At 45.8% G+C, this 23,772-nt stretch overlaps 1 protein-coding gene across 2 annotated transcripts in view; it reads right to left on the bottom strand.

The window, feature by feature from the left end:
* Nucleotides 1–23,772, bottom strand: part of SETD5 (SET domain containing 5) — a 62,599-nt gene that overhangs the window by 12,620 nt on the left and 26,207 nt on the right. For both annotated transcript variants that reach the window (XM_081852301.1, XM_081852300.1), the window contains exons 2-18: nt 23,252–23,426; nt 20,526–20,631; nt 18,605–18,816; nt 17,727–17,785; nt 17,225–17,412; nt 15,938–15,976; nt 15,198–15,440; nt 14,631–14,779; nt 14,324–14,441; nt 13,744–13,853; nt 13,250–13,490; nt 12,980–13,060; nt 10,518–10,781; nt 9,515–9,835; nt 7,429–7,671; nt 4,651–4,780; nt 993–1,246 (exon numbers count right to left, since the gene is read on the bottom strand). In XM_081852301.1, the coding sequence (XP_081708427.1) occupies nt 993–1,246; nt 4,651–4,780; nt 7,429–7,671; nt 9,515–9,835; nt 10,518–10,781; nt 12,980–13,060; nt 13,250–13,490; nt 13,744–13,853; nt 14,324–14,441; nt 14,631–14,779; nt 15,198–15,440; nt 15,938–15,976; nt 17,225–17,412; nt 17,727–17,785; nt 18,605–18,816; nt 20,526–20,631; nt 23,252–23,322 (2,829 nt within the window). In that variant the 5' untranslated portion in view covers nt 23,323–23,426. The remainder of the gene's footprint in view (nt 1–992; nt 1,247–4,650; nt 4,781–7,428; nt 7,672–9,514; nt 9,836–10,517; nt 10,782–12,979; nt 13,061–13,249; nt 13,491–13,743; nt 13,854–14,323; nt 14,442–14,630; nt 14,780–15,197; nt 15,441–15,937; nt 15,977–17,224; nt 17,413–17,726; nt 17,786–18,604; nt 18,817–20,525; nt 20,632–23,251; nt 23,427–23,772) is intronic.

A 23,772-nucleotide genomic window follows, 5' to 3' on the forward strand; every position in this document is an offset into this window, starting at 1 on the left:
CTCCTTGTAAACCACTTAGAGGTTATGTTACAATCAAGCGGTACATACATTTCGTTAAATAAAAAATAAACAGAAGTAGAATTCTGCAAAGAACGAGAAATCATGCAAAGGCTTCCGATTTGCACCGTTTTAGAAGCTGCAGAATCTGGATTCCAACAGTCTGGGTTGTCTCGGTGCAATATCGTTTTCTTCTGTGTACAGAAATGCATAGCCCAGACTCAAAAGCCCATACAATTAGGCAGAAAGCTGAGAATAGCAGAAGATTGAGAGTCCAGAATCCCAAATTGTGGTCATCTCAACTTTCATAAGAATAGACATTTCCAGGGAGATTTGCTAAGGGGCAGCAGCAGACCTAAAGAGTTTAGTGGCCCAATATTGAAAAATGGGAATGGGAAGCTCCAACTCCACCCCAAGCACAAATATGGGACACAGTAAAAAGTAAGAAGACGGGATGCTTCAGAATGAAAGCACTGGCATGTGCTTGTCATGAGGGAAACTGCAAAACAGAGGCTACCTGCATGACTCACACCTGCACTGCACTACAAAGGTTTACAGAAGTTTTGAAAGGGGGAGGCAAATGGCTGTAAGAAGAACGGGAAACACATCATGCAGATAGGAAATTCTGGGGATGCAAAACAGCTAATGTTCTCCAAAGCTTAGAGTTTGCTAAGAGGAGCAGCAGCAGCCCAGAAGTTGACAGCATCTTTGGATGCTACTGGGGTGGGGAAGCTGAGATTAAATGAATCAGAGGGCAGGGAATAGTGTTTCTGGTAACCTGTAACCCTTTGCACACTCTAGTATCCACCTACTGCGCATAACAATAAAGGAGAATAGGGACTTTATAATCTGCAGGTGCCAGATTCTCGGAATACACAGGATTCTTTAAAAAATCTATCTGCTCATTTCTTAGGTCTACCTGTGTCTTTCCAAGGAGTTTTGATGCATACATCCTAGGTCTGCAGGGAAAGCTGCCATCCTGCCCCCCAACTTACCTCAAACTGTAGTGGAGTATTACAACGACTAGCAGCCAAGGAGGGAATTGGTGAGAAGATCACACCGCAGCTACTTCGACATTCCTCCTCTCCTGGCATAGATGAGGAGGATGTGGTGAGGTGTGGGCTCAGCGCATCTGGAACCGAGGGGTCAGGAAGTGGGGGAGTGACTGGAGAAAGCGGTCTCAATAACTTGGTAACACTCTGCTCCATTAGATAGCGAGACTTCCACTTCTTCAGGGGGCTGAGGAAATCTGAAAGGCAACACAGAATCCAGGTGGTGACTCTACCATTACAAAGCCCCAATCTACGCTCATCATCTACTCCCCCTACACGAATCTTTCAAGTTTTGACTGGTTCTTGCCATAGTGACAACTCTTCAGCTCTCTCTCTCTATAAAAAAGAACCCTTCTTTTCTCCAAAGAGGAGCACTACCAAAACAGGGGAAGGTAAGAAAGGGGGGCAATTTCAGGGCTCAAGGTAACTCACTGATATAAAAAAGGGTCCAAACCAAAAGCATTCGACAAGCTAATAAAAACAGCTGTTAAGGTCTAGGTTGTCCAAAATCTAAGCCTCTCTACATCACCTCCATACATCTCCACCAACACAGCAGTATGCACCTTGCCAAAAGACAGGGTCGTGGCCCAGGAAGTGATAACCCCAGCCTCTCCCTCTGCCACTCAGCGGCATCACTTCCTTGTGAAGCTTCCTTTCATTTACCTGCAGTCTTCCTGAGCTAGGAATGGTGCATCTTCCTTGCACTCATTAGGCTGATGGGTAATCTGGCAAGGATTCAAAACAAGTCGGAACAAGAACTAGTCCTTGCAGGAAACATCCAGTAATGCCCACAAGTCCACCTATTAAGTTTCCTGTTAACAACATCCAGGCCTCCCTCTCTGCACTCTTTACTGTCCCCAATGCTTTCAAATCAATCCTCTAAGTACAGTAAATGGGTTATTCTGCTCTATTATCTCTATCCTCAGACACCAAGCAATCTTCATCGATGAGTCCTTGTTAATTTTATTTTGTCAAATTCCACTACCCTTGCAGCAGCAAGTCTCCTGCTAGGGTAGAGACCAGCTACTGATGGCAAGACCAAAAGAGAACTTTGAAGCCCCCACTTTCCTTCAACTGGAGTGTTTTGCATCTGCACACACAAGCTAATCTCTCTTTCTCAATAGACCAAGGCTTCTTTCGCCCACTCATACAGTTGGATAACTTGAAACACTTTTCCCAGCTGCAAAGTAGCTGCTCATCAGTAAGCCACCCCTCACACTATCAGTAGAACGTCTAAAGCAGGGCAGGCAGCCTTTTTTCTGCTGGGCGTCACATGCCCTGGAGGGTAATCTGCTGGAGTCACATACAGTGGTACCTCGGGTTACAGACGCTTCAGGTTACAGACTCTGAACTAGTACCTCTGGTTAAGAACTTTACTTCAGGATGAGAACAGAAATCGCGTGGTGGCAGTGGGAGGCACCATTAGCTAGTGTGGTACCTCAGTTTAAGAACAGTTTCAGGTTAAGAATGGACCTCCAGAACGAATTAAGTTCTTAACCCAAGGTACCACTGTATTGGTGGTGGGTGGAGCCTGAGCCAAAAGTGAGAGTGGGGTCAGAGGTCAAGGTGTCCACTCTACTCCTCTTTCTTTCCTTGCCACACAAATGGAATCAGGCCAAATGGAATCTGGCTCAGAGCTGCAGGCTGCCCACCTGCATCCCAAAGGGAACCTCTATTAGCCGGTATTCCATCGACAGACATCAATCCTGTTGGCCAAAAAACCACAGTTGCATTCTAACCAGTGAGAGCCAATTATTCCAAGGGAAGTAGGGCTGCTCCAGTGTTTCCATCCATCTACTGATAAGATTGTGCTCTACCCTTCAACACACAATGCAAACCTTTGCCTAACAGCAGCCCCGGGATAGTTTAAGTGGATAGTGGGAGGTCATTTGCCAAGTTTTTGCTGGTAGATTAGATCCCCAACCCCACAACTATTGATTTCACTAGCTGCTGCAAGCACTCTTGAGTTGTTCCCCCAAGATGCTGACTTGCATATGTGAGCTGTCCCTTGCATAAGAATCTTGTACACAGCCCCCCCCCGCCCAATTTCCCTTCCTTCTCAAGCCACGACAGCACCTTTCTTCTCTCCCGCCACCCTATTAACAAGGGAATTGCATAGGCCTGCCCTTCCCAGCACTTCTTTACGTCCTGTGACAGAACTTAATCAGACTTGCAAGAAACCCTCAAAAGCCAAATGATTTCGTGGTCCTAAGAAATGCCACTGGACAACTTTTAACTCAAAGAATCCAACCCATAGAAGCCTCTTAGAAAGATCACCAGAGAGCCTTTTCTGCTCCCCACCCACCCACCTCTCGCTTAAAATTGCAATTTGCCCATAACTAGTGCTTTTTCTGCTTTCGATGCCTCTAACCTTTGTGTAACACACAGTTATCTGTACACTGCCTAGGGCCTCGTCTCGCGTCCTTGGAAAACTGATCCCTGACTTGGATAGATCGCCACCCTCTTCCTCTGCAAAGACAGATGCAAAGTTACTGTTTTTAAAACTTGTCTTTTTGCTTTGCTCACAGATGTATGCTCCGGTGCTGGAGAGTGGCTGTTCTGCAACCAGGTGCCTACTCTTTTAACCAGTTATTTTCCCAGCAAGTGGGGGGAGGCGGCAGCACTTGGTTTGGTGCAGTGCACTTCCTCCATGGGAATAAGGTCTCTGTTTCTAGATGAAGCCCAAAGGGGAATGGGTTCCCTTGATCTTGGAAAAGGAGGATCCCCTTCTTACTCTCCTCCCTGCAACCCTCTGCAAGGGAAATGTCAGAATGAGTAGTCACCCGGCAAAAGAAACACCATTCATGCAGCTTGTACGGTTTTTCTGTTTGTTTTCCCTCAAGAGCAGGCTAACAGGTGGATTGATATTTGCAGAATGGCAACAGGCCCGTGCCATAGTCACAGAATTGTAGAACTGGAAGGGACCCCCAGGTTCATAGTCCAACCCCCTGTAATGCAGGAATATGAAGGTGGCCCATATGGGCTTCGAGCCCACAACCTTGGTGTTAGCCCCACGCTATAACCACCTTAGAGACCTGAGGAGCTGTGAAGGACAGGATGTTATACAATGAGGAGGGTGGCACCTCTGAGCTCTAGTCCATCACAAACCCTGGGCCAAAGACTGTAGCTCCTGAGTTGTTGGGAAATAACAAGAAGGAAAGAAGAAGAAGAAGAAGAAGAAGAAGAAGAAGAAGAAGAAGAAGAAGAAGAAGAAGAAGAGGAGGAGGCGGCAGCAGCTGCCTGTGTCAACAGATAGCAACACACTACGCAACTCTATGTGTACTGTACCTATTATTGCTCATAGCTCACTGAGTGACCTTGAACCAGTCACTGCTTCTCAGCCTAACCTACCTCATATGGTTGTTCTGAAGACTAAATGAGGAGGGGAATAACTATGCACACCACCTCCAGTTCCTTGGAGAACGAGGTGAGATATAAATGCAGTAAACAAACAAATAAACTGGTTAGTACACGGAGGCCAGTTCTGTAGAGTTATTGACTGCAATTATGCTTGCTTGCTTTCTAACTGGCCCTTCAAGGAGTGGAAAACTGAAACGACATCCACGGTGCACCACTGAAAGATGGAGGCCTTTCAACCAACCTGCGTTTTCCTTGCAGATGCCAGAAGTGCTACCGCTCTCGTTGCTTTGGTATAGACACTGAGTTCTGTTCTCTTGGGAAGCAGCTGAGGTCTGAGTCATCCCTTCTTCCAGAGCCTGCTTCATCCAACGCTGCAAAAACAAACCTTGCTCAATAATGCACAGGCTCCCACTTAAAGTGTGTCCCCCCCCCCCACTTGCAACAGACCACTTTCAGCAATTTCCATCTGTTATAGGTCAATGCCCCAGGGGATGGGGAGGAACTGTTTTCACCTCAATCGCTTTATGGGTGGGGCAGTTTACACCCTGTACCCCAACTCAAAGTTGTTGTTTTTACTGAAAATAAGTGATGCCTCTATGCATTTTCCATGAGGTCACTCAAGATACATGTTTTAGGCTGAGCCCATATTTTTAACTGGCAAATGATGATGCAGTAGGAGAAGGAAATGGCATAAGGCAGGGAGGGCAGCAGAGGCTTGTGTCTAGGGAAACTTAGCTAGGAGCCTTCAAGGAGAGAGAGGGAGCCAGTGCAGGCCTAAAGTTTCATCCCCTTGAACTCTGAGCCATTCATCTATTATAGCCCATTTTCATATGCATCTCCATAGCCATGAGAACTAGAACAATATATTTATATGAAAAGATTTGAAAGCCAACATCCGGCTTTTTTGCTTTGCTTTTTTTTTTTTACTAGGGAGGTACCACTATTTTAGCATATGGAAATGTAAAAACAACAGCTTGCCACTCCTACCTAGTCCAAGACTCTCATATGTTGAACATGCACACGGTAAAACCAGATCTGGAAATTACCAATTCTAATTAAGCACACAGGATTATGTTATTAATGCTCCAAACTTAACTTAGGAAAGCAAAATTGATTTTTTTGCTTTTGCCCAAAAGCACACTGGGGTTAGGTGACAAGGACATTCACATAGAGAAATGAACCAGATTCAGGACCCAATTAGCAGAAGGTGTAATCTAAATATGCCTTATACCGCTGTGTCAGAGCAATATATGGCAGAGATATGCTTACCATTCTAAAAGGAAATGTCAGGAGCCCATTTCTGGCCTGGTTGCAGCATAGAATATACATTCAACCAAAGCAGGTGAAGAAATAGAGATGACCAGTAGTATGGCCATCCTATGCTGCTCTAGATTCACCCCACAACTGTGCACATAGACCATCCCACAATTTTGTTGGAAAACAGGTTTCAAAGCCCTTGTGGATATTCAAGATAGTTGTGAAAATGCACTAGCCCACTCAAGACTGAAAAGTCAAATTCCAGTAGACAGAAGCCACTTCCTCATAGCCCTGTTGCTGGCTATCCCTTTTCTTCCACCTTGCCCTTGACAGGCAACTTGCCAAAATACAAGCAAGATACCCAAATATTAGCTTTATTAAAAAGCTGTCATGTATTATGAGAACTACTTTCATTACTTAAGCAGCCTAAACCAGAATAGACTCCCAATCTGCTTATCTGCCTGAGGGGTTATGTTGACACAATTTTGTGGGTGGGGGGATTGTTTTGTTGTTTTATACCAGGTAGCTCGTGAGGCCCAGGAAACTGCATACAGGGCATTCCTGTGTCCATGGGCCATTCCTTTGCAGCTTAGAGCCCTCTGGAAACCCAGCTATTAATCCTGCCTTTGTAAGGCACGAAAAACAAGCTGCTTTAGGCAGACTCTGAGTAGGTATTGCCTCTCAAGGCAAAAAATACATTTAAAGAAAGCATTAGACACACAACATAACTAGTAGTCTAGAAAAATCAAGCAAAAGATTAAAATGAAAACTTGACTTTGCTAAGGTCTATGGAAAATCTAGAGCTGGCATCGCATCATGGTGAATGTCTCACACCCAGTCCTGGGCTATGCAAAGCCCTTCTTGAAACAGATACTCTTGACTTTCCTAGTCTCCCTAGTCTAGCTACAGCTTGGGGTGCAGAGAGAAAACAGGTGTGAAATGCACTTTCCTTTCTGCTCACCTAACCAAGAATCATCACAGGTTATCTCATTCAAGAGATCTCAATCAGCAATATCTTGGCAACCACAAAATTCAAGATGTGTACAGTGCACCTAATTTAGGATCTTAGTCCCAATAGGCAAGGTGCATCAATTACTACCTAGATGTTTCAGCGACTGCAGTTTTTTAAACCCATACAATAAAGCGTTTTAAGAAATCCTGCAAGAGCCTGTATTTAAATACAGTGGTATCTCGGGTTACAGACGCTTCAGGTTACAGACTCCGCTAACCCAGAAATAGTACCTCGGGTTAAGAACTTTGCTTCAGGATGAGAACAGAAATCGTGTGGCAGTGGCGGGAGGCCCCATTAGTGGTACCTCAGGTTAAGAAACAGTTTCAGGTTAAGAACGGTCCTCCAGAACGAATTAAGTTCTTAACCTGAGGTACCACTGTAGAGGAGTTCAAGCACACCACAGTCTTGTCTTTCTAACAATACATGCAGTGCATAGTCTATTCACATCTAGGAATAGCTAGTGAGCCTATGGAAGAAGACCGTGCCTTTTCTGTAATTTTTAAAGTGTCATGGAGCAGTGTTGCAAGCAGGGAGAAACTGTTCCCTACATCCACTGAAAATACGAGAACCAACTAAAAGAATTTTAGTGGTATGTTTCTTTTCCAGGAAGAGTTTCAGTAAACCAAACCTGGGCAAGAATATTTTGGGGTGCTTTGAAGAAAGTCATGCACATTCATTAGACATTCAAATCCCCCCCTCCCCAAGAAATATTGGGCCAAGCGCGCAGACCACAACCAAAAGCAGACATACCTTTTTGCATGAGCTGTAGTTCCCATCCAGCTGAACCGGCCGCCTTCGCCTTTCTGGGGTGAAGGGAGAACCAAAACGGATGTAGTGTTTGGGCGTGGTGCAAATGAGTGGGGAGTGGACAAGGCCTGGCAACATATTGAGGGTGGTAGCCAGCACGGTTGGGTCAGTGGTGATACGTAAAGGGCACTCAATCGGGCATTCCTGTTTCTCTGCCTTGTCATTCAGCCATTCTGTAACTAGATACTGAAAGCAGAAATAACAGAAAAACAGTGGTACCTTGGGTTACATACGCTTCAGGTTACATACGCTTCAGGTTACAGACTCCGCTAACCCAGAAATAGTACCTCGGGTTAAGAACTTTGCCTCAGAATGAGAACAGAAATCGCACGGCGGTGGGGTGGGGTGGGGTGGCGTGGCGGCAGGCCCCATTAGCTAAAGTGGTGCTTCAGGTTAAGAACAGTTTCAGGTTAAGAACAGACCTCCAGAACAAATTAAGTTCTTAACCCAAGGTACCACTGTATGTCTTACTATGCAAGGAACTTGTAAAGATAAGACAAAATAAAGTGTCAATAGGGAGAGGTGGGAATGGGTTGGCCCAGAACTGTCTACTCTGCCTGGGCCCTGGTTGTCCATGGTTTCAAGCAGGGAACTTCCCCAGCCCTGCTACCAAACATCTCTTTATTAAAGTTGGAAGTAGCAGAGATGAAACCTGAGGCAGAGTGTATGCCCTACCATTGGGTTATGGCCCAACAACACCCCCCCCATGAAAACCCTCAAATGCACTCTTAAATCTGGTGCGTAAGATATATACAAGTGGCCTGGCAATGACATCTTTGGAAAGGTCTCATTGGTGTAATTAATAAGGTCTTACAATGAGAACTGCTGTTCTCATCAATCACCTCCTCCTGGAAGAAATCCCTGTGATCTGGAAGGTGCCAAAACCTGCCCCATTGTTGGGTTGCAAGAGTGCCACTTGTATTATTTTAAAGGTCTAGAAATCATGTTCTGAACCTCTTATTAAAAACTGAGTTGAAGAAGTGTCCATTAAAAAACAGATCTTGGCTTAAGATGGGTTACACCACAGAAAATTAAGTTTAGCTTGATTGCTTTTCCTCAAATGGTTCTAAGTGAATGTTAAGCTTCTACTGCAGCAGTTTCCAATTTTTATTTTATTTATTTTCTTGGCAGACCACTTGTAAATTGCTGGAGGTCTTAGCAGTCCACTTAATAAACCTTTTTGTTGGTTCTGGCACCATTATCAAAATCAGTGCACTATTACAAAAATCACAGGCCCTAAAACCATTACTCGGGGGGGGGGGGAATAAGACAAGTGCAGGTCCAAGCACAGATATTCTCAAATGTTCTGCAACCTTTCCAGTGTCAACCTGCCTGGAGCTCAGTTTGAGAATTTCTGTCTCACTGGAATCTCATAAAAAGCAGTTTTCCTCCATTTCTTTTCCTCCATTTCTTTTCATTGGGCTAAAATTATTTTCACTCTTTTGAAAATGGATAGTAATTCACTGGAGAATGTTGATAGGGTTGGGAAACCAGTGGAGGAGGGTTTGGAAAATCAGGATTGTCAAAACTTGTCTTCTTGACTCAGATAGTACCACTGAAGTCTCTGTATAGCTCCTTTTGTAATTTATAAACCTGCCACTCACTGTGTTTGTTACCCAAACATAAGCATATTGCAGGGTCCTAAGATACATCCTGCAATATGCTTATGTTTGTCTAAGCCACAGAGCCTAGGGCTTGCCAATCAGAAGGTCAGCGGTTTGAATCCCCGCGAAAGGGTGAGCTCCCGTTGTTCGGTCCCAGCTCCTGCCCACCTAGCAGTTCGAAAGCACGTCAAGTGCAAGTAGATAAATAGGTACCACTCCGGCGGGAAGGTAAACGGCGTTTCCGTGCACTGCTGTGGTTCGCCAGAAGCGGCTTAGTCATGCTGGCCACATGACCCGGAAGCTGTCTGCGGACAAACGCCGGCTCCCTTGGCCTATAGAGCGAGATGAGCGCTGCAACCCCAGAGTCGTCCGCGACTGGACCTTTACCTTTAAGATACATCCTGCCCATCCCTCAGTTGATTTACCTTTTTTGTTTTGGGATACTTGAGTGCAGCCCGGCTGGCCTGTGTTCCTGCAACTGCAGCCACAGCTGGGTCAGAACCCATCAACTGCTTCCCTTCTCCAGGACCCTCCACGCTGCTGACTTCCGCCGCCATTACTGTGCTCACGGCGTTTCCCTCCTCTGGAGCTGCTTGAGAGAGCTCAGCCTGTTGGGAGCTGGCTTGCTTTTGCCTTCTCAGTCGCTGTGCAGAACTACTCCGATAACGGGAAAACCGGCTCTTCGGTCGCGGCCTAGCTGGTTTTGACGGTGCTGTTTTAGAGCCTGGTTTATCTCCTGCCGTTTCCTACAGAGCAAAGCCCAGTGTAAGCTATGGAATTATTGAGAACCTGCACCTCTACACATTTGCTCTTAAACAGGAGCAGCCTGGTGAAATATATCTGTAAAGGTTTAATTCCTGGAGTGTAAAGGGAGAGTCAAGGGAGCATCTGGGACGCTAGTATTCTTTGGGGGGTGGGGGAGTTTTACTTGCATCTTAATGCAATGCTCCCTCTAGAATACTGTTTTCACCCCTTGAAGCATTTGCCAAACAGGTGCCAGCTGGCATATTTTGAGTCCAATAAGAAGTGTCCAAGGGTGCCACTACAACATGGTCTGTGAAAGTAACTGTGCTGATTTGTAGCAATTCCATGCCAAAATACGGCCCCCGCCTTCCCTTGTGCCCTCAGCACGCCCAATGAAACGTGACTTCTTTCAAATCCAGCACATGTCTGGTAACACTGAAAATGCTACCAGTCAGGGGCTCACAACCAATTGTCATGTTGGATCAAGCCAATGGTCTAATTATATAATATATAATTACATTCCAGTGGACGTTTTAATACAACAGGAAAGTTGAATTACACTTCCAGCATCTGGTAGCTGGAAGGATATCCTTTCTGAAGTACATGGAGTTGCAGACAGAAATTCCACTGTAATTCCCAAAGTTACTGGGGCTGAACCCTTGGCAGTTCTACCCTTCTTCTTACCCCAGCCTGTGAAGACCTCCGTGTGTTCACTCCAACGCTGCTGGCACTGGAAGGGGCACTTGGCACAGAAACACTTGAAGCTAAACTGCTCTCCTCAGTTTCATTTGGCTCAGCTTTTACTTCCTCCGGTTCTGGAGTCTCTGCCGTGACCACCACTTCTGCGTCTGTGCTGCTCCGATCCGATGGGAGATCTCTCCTCCTCTTTCTTTTTTCCAGGTTCTCAAACACGTGCATGATGGCTTCTACCTTCCGATCTTCTCGGGTCTAGCCCAACCGAAGCACAAATCAAAGTTAGCAGAACAGGTACACATGGGTTAAAAAAAAACGGCAGACCAGACAACAAGGGAAGAAGGGGAAACACAACAGAATCAACAGTGGCAAACTAGTAGACATCCCAATAATGTCCTGCTCTCCATTCCTCGTGGATCAACTTGCCTGAGCACTGACCACACAGAACATGGGATGCTAGTTCTGTCAACTCAGAATACACTGATCTCAAAGCAATTGCAATTCAGAACAGCATGGTCATGTGAAATTATTAGGTGCCTAGGATTAAAATGCGTGTTACCCCTGTCTCTCTCCCCCCCCCCCCAATTTATACTTAAAGTCATTAAACTGCTTGCTAGGTCATCTCTCACTTGCTTCTTCCTAAACGCCCCCCCCCCCAACTTTAGGTCTTCCTCAACTGTATCTTCCTCTCAGGATATTCTGTGCTTTGAATTATACCTTTTGAATGAAAGTTTGGCTGTTGCTGTTTTTTAATTGATAATGAATATTCCACTTCTCTGTATAACCATTTAAAGGACACTGTTTTGTTTTTAAAGGCCGTGACTAGAAAGCACCTTGTTTCCAAGGCTACAGAAGCCCAAGTGATGAAAGTGTGTGCTGCTCATATCAGTTTTAGCAGGAAATAAGAAAGAAGCAGTAGTAGTAGCCATTAGAATAACATAAAAAGATGGCTGTTCACACAATATACGCTCCAGGGGATCCAAAACAGTGATACAAGCAACAAGCTAGTGTTGCTGGTTGGGAAAATGCCAGCTTTTCCTCATCTCTCACCCTATTCAATCCTATCCCTCATATACATACACTGGTAAGGCTAACTGGACCAAGGTATATTTTTTTGTTTGGCACGGATAGGCAGTGCTAAGATTCAAGGGGGGAGGAAGGAACTATTGCCGTTTACCTTCCATTTCCTATGTCTGTAGGCTTCCTTTGAAGCTTCCTCATGTTGACTAACCTCTCTTCTTTTCTTATCTGTCTATTCTTAGGTTTAAGGATGAAAAGGAACTGCTGTTATCTGAGCTGCTGCCATTTTACTTCACTTTCAACAGCCATGGGGTAGTGCTTGAAAATATCAGGGCTCCAGCCGCATTTCACAATAGGCCACCAGCCTTTTGTGAGAAAGTGGAGATACCTGGTCGCCAGGTTTGCTGAATAACATCTCCATCTGGCTGGCTGGCACTGCTGCCATGCTGTGCCAGTCAGCTGGCTGGTGGGGCAGCATGGCAGCAAAAGAAATGCTTCTTTTGGTGCTGCGCTGCCCCGCAGAGCAGCTGATTCACAGAGCAGCACAGCAGCAAAAGAGACACATCTTTTGGTGTTATGCTGCTGCATAGATCAGCTGATCTGCAGGGTGCTGAGGCATTCTGTAGTGGCAACTGAAACCTAGGTTAAAAGGTGCCATATGGCTCCTAGCTTTTATATTTGTTTGTAACTCTGCCATGGGGAGGCCTAGATGGTTGTTAAGATTTCTTAACAGGTTCCTGAATCAAGCCTGCTGAGCCCCTAACTCTGACTCCCTTCCACAAGTAATCTTGCTTTTGCATCTTTGTTTTGCAGGGCATCCTGCTGTTTCTCAGAAGCTTAACAAAGCTTTCCTTAGTAAGTAGACAGACACTGTAGTGGACAAGCGTCATTGAAGACAGCACACCCACTACTCTTGATCTTCCCTACAAATGCAAAGCCACAGGCATAGACTTAGTTCAAACAGGACACTGGTGAGGCCCAACAGATCTGGCCAGTTTCCTGCTTGAACAGAACATGGACACTATGTCCCAGAATCCTTTGCAGCATGCAGAGTTCAGCTGCAGACCATAGCTGTCAACGTTCCCCTTTTTTTAAGGGAAATTCCCTTATACCAAATAGGATTCCTTGCAAGAAAAGGGAAAAGTTGACAGCTATGCTGCCGACAAGCCAACATGGAAAAGATTCCCTGAATGCAGACACTTTGAAAACCACTATTTTAAACCACATAATCAGAATCCACAGCCAACTCGGCACCTGGGCTAGTGAAAACAGTAGCAACCCTGAAGAACAGGAGCAGAACAACAATGCTGGCATGAGGGAGGCAGATCAGACTAGTTAACTAGACAACACTGTGTGAGAAGGCAGCATCAAAACTCACTACCTATGGGAGGGACTGTACCCATTACAAAAAAGAGAAAGGAAAAGATACTTGCCCGTCTGTTCTGAGTGAGACCTCCCTGCTCATCCGCAGTGGCTTCTTTCTCCTCTTCTTGCTTCTCTTCTTTGTCTGCAACCTGAAATGTGAGAGAATGGACCTCAGCAGCAGTCACAGCTGCAAAAAGATATGGGACAATTACCGTGAACGTCCAGCATTTCACTGGGGCTGGGGCTGCTCTATGCCCAGGGAAGTCACTCCCTCTGGGAACAAGTTCCTCCAGAGTTAGTGACCAACACTCAATGCTATAGGATAGTGGAGACTTTACCTCATTATCACTGGCTGCAGCAAGTCCCTCAGGGACTTCCTCTGGCTGTGGATTGCTGTTCTCATCTGATGCAGCTTCCCGCTGCTCAAGCTCCTTCCGACGAGCTTTCCGACGCCTGGTCTCTGCTCCAATCAGAGTGTCTAGAACAGGTGGAGGCAGCTGTTCTACAGTGTTTGGGCTCCGTTTCTGCACAGGGCAATTTCGGTTTCCCTTGTGACAGGCACAATCCACTTTATAGTTGCTGCCCCATCACAAAAGACACAGAATATATTAGTATTGCTTCACAATGTCTTGAGAAACAATATGCAAGTATACCTTTGAGCTAAATGTCTAGGAAAGAGATGGGGGAACTGCTCCCATTTATGACCTTTACCACCCGAGAGGCTGAGAATGTAATTTGACAACAAAAACCAAAAAGCAGGGGCACAAATGAAAAGGTCAGTACTGAGGGAAGAAGGGCAAGTCTCCAATAAGCAAGTAACAAGAACGCTCACCAGTTATTGTACTCATAGTCAAAGGCAATGGTGACCTCTGCATCCTTGGCAATGGACGTAACAGCATATATGCACAGGTGAATCATCCCACCTGCTATCACATGGCGAACCTTCAACACACAAACAGAAACGTTACAATCCCAAAAATCAGGCATGTGCCACATTGCAAAAGCTGAGTTTCAATGAAGTAGCAGCAAAGCCAGTCTCTTTAAGCAACTGTTAGTTTAGAACAACCAAGTTGTGAAACGTGATGTATACATTTGAGACTGGAAGGATTTGCTTTGCTAGGTAGGGAATTCTGAATTCTGTCAAGGACTGGGATACTTGATGGAGAATGCAGGACAGATGGACCATAATTCCACCTGCTGAAGACCACAACGTCCAAGTGTTTGTCCTTCTGAGGCTACTGGTAAAATATACTGCAGGATCAATATTGTATAAAGGGACTTCATCTGAGGATCCAGCACTTTTGGGCTGGTGGGGTGATCTTTGTTTGAAGTCGTGGCCGACCACAAACTCAACCAATACGAGCCAAATTTTCACACCTATCAAAATGCCAAGCACCACAGCAACCACTTACCTCTGCATTTGGTGTACAGGAGCGCCTGATGAATCTAGCGTCATTACCAAAAGTCCGAGCATCCACACACATCTCAACACTGTTAAACTTGGAGTAGAACAGCACAAAGGGATATGGTCTAAAAAAGAAAGAACAGCATTTGTAACCTTAATGGCAAACACAGCCAAGCCTACAAGGCATCCGTGGAGCGCTGAACGCACCACCGCATAACGCATATTCATTTCTAAAACCAATCGATTGTGGGGAACCTGCCACCCGCACCAGCCCCCAAAACGGTTCCACTTTTCAGACCGCTCAGCATTCTTACTTTTTGAAGAAGTGCCCATTGACCTCGAACTGTTGCCGCAGCATCACTTTCCCACGATACTCAATTATAAGAGTGTCCACAGCCAGATCTCTGGCCGCCCTCAGGATCTTCCGGTGCTTCTGAACCCGCGTCACTCTCCCTAGCTGCAGCTGCCAAGTTAAGAGAGAGAATTTAGGACCCACACCGCAGAGGGAAGGTCCATGTGTATGGCTGCATTTGTTAAAAGCAGCTGAGCAACCAGGGTCTGAGATCACTGGCCATATTTAATTGTCTACCAGAATGCATGAACTGAAGTAGCAGACATGCTCAAGGTAGCATTGCTGGCCAGACCAGGAATATTTTATACCTGAAAAGAATCTTATCTAATGAGCCAGGAAAGGAGGACGGGGAGAGAAGGACTGTCGTTTCATACCTCCCCGAGCTTCACCTTATCTGCTCTCCCCTATGTATAAGCTTGCTTGCATCTAGAGGCAAAAGAGCATCTTTCAAACCTGGGCCTTATCAATGACCCACCACCCTGGCATGCAGCCAACTGGCCTACCGCCACTTTGGGGTCTACTTGTTTACCTGCATCTGAGAGCCAATGACAGTGTTGTTACAGAACAGCTCTGTCTTATTGATTGTGTCCAGCACAGCTGCCTTGCCCACAAACTCTTTATTGGCATTTAGATGGTGCTCCAGGAGGTTCTGTACATCCGCGCTGTATTGGTTAGTGAAGGCTTCTTCATATTGATCGGTCCAGAGCCTTATGCGGTTTTCCCACCCCTCTGCCGTATTCTCATCCAGGGCATGGGCTTCTGAAGGAGAGTTCTGCACCAAAAGGGAGTCAAGTTCAACGTCTATACAGCATAAGGGCTCTGTGAAAAGCACCGGGGCTGCTTGTGGTGACAGAGCAGCCTATAACTAGGAAAATAACCACCTAACTGTGTGGTCCTTGTTCTCAGCCAGCTTTTTTGTGGCATTTTCAAAGTTCTCCCCATACTGGTCTCTACTCAAGTAGCCTCAGGTAACCAGCACAACAGTATTTGAGCCCATTCCAACCACATCGCTTAGAAAACTAATGAGCCCTTCAACGTCTCTGCTCTTCAACATCCCTGCCTTGCACACCAAAGTCCTTTAAATGTGCACCTGTCTCAACAATAATGCCACAACCATCATGGACCGGGTCAAAGGATAACCATGAAGTTTCATACATGCTGATGACCAATAAGCTGGGCTCAGTAGTCCTTGAGAACAAAACCAGGAGTCATTAATTGCGTTACAGGTATGAAACTATATTCTGAGATCAGGTATGTGGCTTAACTCACCTTCATCCGCAAAGACTTCCGTGAACCTTCTCTAAAAGCCTGTTGAAAGAGTAAGACAAATGACCATCAGTATTTTTGCCCCATAAATCTGTGCTCATTCATGCTAAATAGGAGGCACAGCTGCAAAACTGCAACAAGGTTTAGAAGAAAAACTGATCCTAGTGTACTTTCAATGGTAGACTCCCCCACCTCCCTAAAGGGTTGGCTGCCTTTTCCAGAACCTCCCTAGGTGACAAGCACAGATTGTTGCAGCTTTGGCCAAATAGCACTTCCACAAAGCAAAGAACAGGCTCTGAAAGAAAAGCAAAGGAAGCACAGCAGAATATACAGTTATGCCACCCTAAAATCTTTCTGTGGGTATCAAACAGCAAAACGAAATTCCCAAATAAAAACTCTTCCAAATATCCAGAGTCCCTTCTAAGTAAGAAGAGAGCTGCTGCTTAAGAATTACTTTAATATGCATTATTTTTGTTAGCTTATGCAGGAGAGGATCATGTAAAATGTGTAGAATATTAACCAAAAAGTAATTTTTATAAACAAATTTGCTTTGTAGGAACAATTCTTCTGTATATGCACAATATTTATCAGCCAGATTTTGCTGCATCCAAACCCCCAGTTTTCCACCCATGGGTCTCTATATCTGAAGTCTGAACATTGTGTGGTAAAGGAACCAAAGATCATATCTGCATTGGGGGGGGGGGTCAATTTGAAATGGAAAAAATTAAATGCAAGTCATGTCTTGATGTTGTATGATTAAAATACTATTGTTGTTCTTATTTAGTGGCAGATGCTTAGCATTCTTTTTTTTACTTGATGCTGATTTGGCTAGAATGCTGGAAGTCAAAGTCAGTTTAGTTCTTACTAATTCAATAATACTAGGTTTGTATCTCTGTAAGTAAGATGCATGTAGAGTCCTTTGGGGTTGTTGTTGTGGTTTTGTTGTTGTTGTTGTTGTTGTTGTTGTTGTTGTTGTTCAAACGACTGCTTAAGCAATCAGAAAAGCCCTCCCTTCCCCCACAGTTGCAGCCCTGCCTGAGCTGTGGGCATGGTGGCACAATTCCACTTCAGGCATCAGTGGAACACATTGTCACTGTTCTTGTTCGTTTTGTCCACGGCATCTGTCCCCCCCACCCCACTCCACAAAAAAACCCAGAAGGAGATCATCATCATGATATGGAAGGCTGCATACCAATAAGGAGGAGATTAGAGGAAAATGGCCAAACATCCTCCCCAACACTTACTTAGTTAACTGGCTGGAGTCGCCGACAGCCATATCTATTGACATACCTTGATTTTTTTGGCTTTTGGTGCCGTACGAGTTCTCTCTGTATTTCTTTTCCTCTTTTTGGGTTTGGTTCTGCAGACCCGATTGACGGTCAGAGTGATGCTCGTAGGGGTGTGTTGTGTAGCAGTGTACAACACTGTGGAGGGAGAGAGCTCCTCGTCCCAGCTCTCAGTTGCACTGCTGTCCCCGCCTGCCATGAAAAATGTCTTGTTGGCAATTTCCCCTTTGTTCTGAAAAAAACTTGTACCTGCCCTGCCCCACCCCGGTGAGTTAACATTGCACTCTTCTCCCCAAAAGGCTGCAAGGAACCATCATCTTCCACTCACAGTGGCAACTTGCTTTGCGCTTGCCCCCTTCAGCTCTTCCAATGTACCTACCCTATACTCTTGAGATCTCAGGTAAACTGGGAAAGATGACAAAGAGAGGCAATGAGACACAGAGCACTCTCGCTGCATCAGGGCACCCGCTCATTCAAATCCCGCAAGCCTGGGGGCACTAACTCACCTGACACGTTGTCTTGCTTCCTCCGACGAAGTCTGATCACTTTCCCTCTGCTAAGCCCCCTGCAAAAGGACAACAGAAACCCAAAGCTGGCATTATTAAGGGTTATATTGCTTAAAATAAACTAACTTTGGGTCTTCAGCGGAACACCAGATCACCTGACATCAAAGTGTTATATAAAGTTAAAATGAATTTAATGGCCACGTCTCAGCTTCACACATTCACATCCAAGGCCATCGCTTCAGCAAATAATGGGCTGTGCGCCCAGTGCAATATCCATGTTCTCAAGAGCCCCATCTTTCAAGTTACAGAAAGACCACATTCTTAGCCCTCGTAAGTGTGGAAATAAGCCTACAGTGTGTGAAAGCAGAGCCACTGAAATGCTCTGGACCAGTGATGGCCTGGAAGGACAGGAAAGGGGAAAGACGTCAGATCTCATGTTCCTTATGACCCCCAAGCCCCCTTCTGCCGCTTGCCAATCTCTGAAGAAGTTCCATCTCTCCTTCGCTATTACTTTTTCACCATTGCACTAGAAGCACCAAACTTCACAGAGTGTTTCAGACACACTCCACTGAGCATAAGGTATGATTATTTAACCAACTGCATTTGGTCAACTCAAACAAATCACTTTTAGACAATCTGACATTGGTACTATTTATCTGATCTGATGAACTTGCAGGATTTGGCTCCTGCATTGTGAAAATGTGCGTGTTGGTTTTGTGTAGGTCAGCTCCTTTGCTGCAGCGGAAGGCTGGACCAATTGAAGGTAAAGAAAATGGTCCACTGAGCAATCAGGAAGCCTCTTTAAACATTCTCCCCACCCCACCCCACCCCACCCCTCGTTTTCCCATGTATGAGGCTGCCTACAGGCAAGAACTTACCTGCACTTCTCACATTTGATGAGGAAACCATCTTGGGAGAGACTACAGTGACACCAGCTAGGAATAGACTCTGCTTCTGAAGAACTCTCTGTGTCCCCAGAATTCTCCTCATCGTGAGAGTGTAGGCCATTCAGTTCTGCACGAGGGATGATGGTCTGGACAGGGGGAGAAGCAGGAGGGGTCGGAGGAGGAGGGGCTCCGTAATTATGATCCTGAAAACAAACATTTGCATCAGTTCTATTTTGAATGCGGGGGAGGAGAGCAAGAGGCATGACTTTACACATGTGAGCCCTAACACACTTCCAAAACCTACCCACCACCACCACATGCACAGATTTGAGGAGCGACAGGAACTCTGGCTAACAGAGCAAGGACCTACAACTTTGGACTCTCTCTAAAACTGGGCGGAGCAATTGTTTTCTCAGTCCAACCACAGATAAAGAAAGCCCTGATATCCAGGCGTCTTAGCAAAATATACTAACACTGATTTGAACTACCTATGCTTGCGCTAATGGAAACAAAACCACACTACCCACACACAAGAAAGAAGTACCAGCAGTCTCAGAGGAAATCAGGGACCTGCAACAAGTACAAAAAAAATCTGCAGGGAAAACGCCTCAAACAGCTCTATGCTATCTCTTAAAGGCACAAAATGTGGAGACTAAGGAGAGAAAATGGCAACCGGGTGGGATGCAGGGGGAGAATGGAGTGTCTGGAACCAGAAGACAGAGAAACATGTATGCATATGTATAGGGTAGAAATAAGCATCTCAGTGTCTGGATACGTCATTTTCTGGTTCAAACTGAGAAGTTATTTTAAACTGTCCCCAAGTTTGGAATGAGAGCTGCTCACAGATATTGACAGAGAAATTCAATAATTTAATGTGTTTGGGGTTCAGCATAAGTATACCCACTCCACCTCCTCAAACCCCCAAAATGGAGAAAATGCCCCAAAACCATCCAGTGAGGACTGAGCATTCTCAATGGGCACAAAATACTGGCTGGCTGACAGGTGTAGACAGGGTGGCAGTGATGGAGAATGAAAAACGATGGAATGGGATAGCTGAAAACCTGAGCAAGCACACTCCACACCATAACATTTCCTTGCAGGTGCCTCTTGCTTTTTTTAAGGCAGAGACCTGCATGTGTATGCAAGCATTCTGCACTGTTAAGCACAGAAAAGCTGCAAGCTGTCTTTCAAACTGGCTTGATTCTGAAACCTATGCTTTCAACTTTCAAAATACTGGGGCTTATCAATACACTTTTGGGGGAGGGGCGAGGGGAACTTCATTGGAAAAATATACCTGCAATGGGTAGGTCTACCCTAGGTAGTAGTTTCTATGAGCAGTCAGTGCTAAAGACCAAAAAGGGAAAAAGAGATGCCCCCCTCACCTTCTAGTCCAAGCTTGCATTTAACAACTCACTCGGCAGGCAAAGGAGGCCAGGTATTCAATCCAGGTGAACGAACAGGCCCATCACTCTGTCCTCCTCCTCCTCCACCAGCCAGTTTGCCTTCTGTGCTGGTCACAGTGGAAAGGCGGCCCTTCCTCTGTGACTGGCACACGGCGGAAGAGCGGTAGACCTCTCCTCCTCTTGCCAGCTCCCTCGGCAGAAGGCTTTCTTTTAACACTGTCTTGCTAAGAGGCGGGTAGCCTATGTTCTCATGCCGGCTGATTTTCTGGAAATGCAGTAACTTTGTGGGCTTGTTTACTAGGCTGTTCTAGCTCCATACTTCCCTTTCGCAGTAAGTTGTCTGCAAGCACTAAACAAACACAAACGCGGGGCTAGATATTCAGTACCCATGTGTCACTTGGCAATGCTGCCGTCCTCAAAGAAGAAATACAGCTCAATCATGCACAAGCCAGGGAGAGGGGATGGGTAAAATAGATGAGTCGGCTGCAGATAAGAGAGACGGTACTCACTGCATAAGGCAGCCCTCGGTAGCTGTGCCTCTGGGAGGCCCCGTAGCCATGACTTGCATACACATTTTTCTCACCAACAGCTGGGCTAGCTTCCACAGACTCTGGGCTGCAGAAAGGGCCAAGAGCAGAACCAATCAGTAGAGGAAGTGGTTCTTTGAAGAAAAAAATTAGCCAGGTCTTAGCATTTTCTCTCATGCCACACAGATATCCGGCCGAGAATGGACATACCTTTTCTGAGGGGCAAGTGAGGTATGGAATCCATGAAGGCCGGATTCTGCATAAAGCAGGGGCTAGGGAAGGGCGAGTGACTGGCAGCTGCCTCAAAATGAGGCATCCTGGATAAGCAATACGAGCAACCCTGCTTCAGCAAGAGGCAACAGGAAGGAAAAAGCTGCTGACAATGCTGCTCGCTGGATTATTCTGCTAGCTGTTCATTTCACTTTAAACCCTTTGTGGATTTGCTCCTCCTCCTGATCCCCACTCAACTCTATGCAATTTGAGATCACCCCGCCACAGCCTCAGACTTTAAATGGCAATACCTTTCAGGCCACAATGTCTACATACTGCTGCTTCAAATGCAATGAGTTACTCAATACAGATAGGAGCCGAGACACAATTTTCTAGTGATGGAAGCTCTTGAGAGTACTTGACAAAAATAGGCCAAGAGCTACAGGAATATCTATGACCTGGATCGGAAGGAACTCCGGACAAACTAAAATATTCAGGATACCCTGCTTTCTTATAGGATGATGCGGTGAATTCCCAACTAATTACTGACCGAAAATTGCAATTTTCCACCACAAGGTGGCAGGAAAAAATCGACTCAGAATATGGTACTGTACAAAATGGGCAATTAGTGAAAGGCTGTGGGAGTCCTTGTTATAGAAAAGGAAACAGGAAAAGCGTAGGTGATGAAGCCAAAGCCTTGATGCCAGAAGGAGAAATTGCTCTCTTTGGAAGGAGGGGGGAGGACTAAGAGGAGGAGGAGCTGCCGCTGCAAGCACGCATTAGGAACATGGTTCAGGAAATGTCCTTTCTGCAACTGCAGTCAACTTTCAAAAGCTACAGCCAGGAAGAGGACGGGTGGCCACACGGTACTTGCTTATTTGAACTCCTGTCTCTCCAAGATGACCGCAAACTCCTCATTCCTAACTACTGCTCTGTTGTGGTAAATTAAATTACAGATATCTTCAAAACAGTGGGACTGGTAAAACCAGCAACTCCTCTACCTATAGAAGCTTAATCTTGAATCAATGTGTTCCTTTCTTGATACCCTACTAACAAAAGTAGCTTTTCCATGCCCATTTCTACTTTTGCATCCCAAGTCCCTGGAGCTTGCTCTTGAAAATTAATATAACTCAAGCAGAGACCCTTCTTCAAATTGTGGCTACTCTTTGGCCATGAAGGCTTGGTGGTACATGATAGCAGAGCAAACGTTGACTGGCAGACCCTTTACCTACATGCATCTGAAGTCTAGTGCTATGAAACAATCTTAACATAGCTGCTTCTACCTCCACGCTCCCAAGGAGGGCAAGGACAGGACGGGTAACAGCTACAGCCTTTTCAGGGCTCTATATATAAGAAGACAGAACGCAAGGCCACTGCAACCTGACAGTATCATGGAATGTGATCCTAAACATTCCCAGTAAAACAAAACACAAAAAACTGTCATCAAAACAAGAAGACCTGACAGAAATAGCTATGAAGTGAGACGTATATTCAGAACAGATCTAACATTAGACAGGAAACAAAGTAAAGGACATTTATTTTGTAGTGAGCTTATTTGCTGAGAATACTCCAGATGCAGTATGATTGAAGCTGAGCTGGACAGGTGCTCAACAAAGCCTGATCAGGTCCGTGGTATGAAACAAAACCAGACACGATATACTACACCGTGTATCCAGATACACAAAAAGATGCAGGAAAAAGGAGTGTTTCATGAATGCTAGCGCCTCACAAAAGCCCACCAAACAGAGGCCAGATACACAGAGCTTTCAGTGTCTCCTGAGTACAGTCTGTCAAGCAGGTGGTTCAAACAGTGTGTCTGGCCCTTCACAGTGCTCCATTCTTGGGAGAAATCGCCGAAGACAAGTGCAGGAGCACAGAACAGCATCAGCAAGGCATAACCCTCTTTCCGTGCCTGACTAAGCTCAACGATCAGTTCAACTCCAGGCATCTTCCTTCCTGTAGTGTAGACACTTCATTTGGGTTTTGGCGCAGGAAGTTTCCCACAAGCTACCTTACAAGCCTCCCTCGGGAAAAGAGCCACACTAAAGGGGTGAAAATCTACTTAACAGTTTGAGATAGGCAAGAGGCCCGATGCCTGAAAGATCCTCCTTACCCACATCACACAGCCATCTGTATCAGCAGCACCATGCAACTTAGGCTACAGGAGAGGAAAAGAAGAGTACCGTCAGGGCTCATGTCTTGCAAGATACCTATCAACCAAGGTATGATACAACAGGTGTGAATTAAAGATCACTGGGAAAGCAGTATTCTAGACAGTGCCTCTTCTTGGACGCAATTTGAGGGAAAGGGGGAAGTGCTTCTGTTTGGTGTTCCGTCGCGATCAAATGTGTGCACCAGATACCATCTCAGATTTCTGGTTTATCTGTTGCAAAGCTAGCTTACTCCCTGCTATCCCGGGCTCAGCAGGACAGCTCAAGTCTGAACACCGAGGCCTGATTCCATGCCCTTCACACGCTAGCAGGCAAGGCAGAACTTACTCAGATCCAGCAGCCATATCTGAATAAGATGTATCTGGTGTGGTGACTCCCAGAGGGATTGCAATGCTCATGACGTTTGTCAGGGATCACGGAGTCCAAAGGGTAGCGACTGGCAGCTCCAAGGGCGGGGAGCAGCCGCAGAGCCTCGGCCAACACGTCACGGACATGGGGAAACCTGCCAAGGGGAAAAGAAACAATGCACTGCATTTTTGTGTATCATTGCCACAGACATATGGTTCACCCTGCCTGCAAAACCATCCTAAAGTTGAGGACAGTGCCGGCTGAAGGAAGGAATGAGAAACTTCAGAGGATGCGTGTTGTCTCTTGCCTCTGCATTACTTTTACATAATCTCCTCTCAAATATGGCCACCTGGTTCACATGCAGATATTTCCTCGTGCCATAAAAGAGAATGCCAAGCACAGGCAAGAGGCCCGCAGGCCTGTCTTGCAAAAGACGGTCACATGGGTAAAACTGCCAGTAGGGGAGGCAGAGCACAACGTGTGTGTGTGTGTGTGTGTGT

This window comes from Podarcis erhardii, assembly GCF_964252035.2.
Source record: "Podarcis erhardii genome assembly, chromosome: 2".
NCBI classification, from domain to species: domain Eukaryota; kingdom Metazoa; phylum Chordata; class Lepidosauria; order Squamata; family Lacertidae; genus Podarcis; species Podarcis erhardii.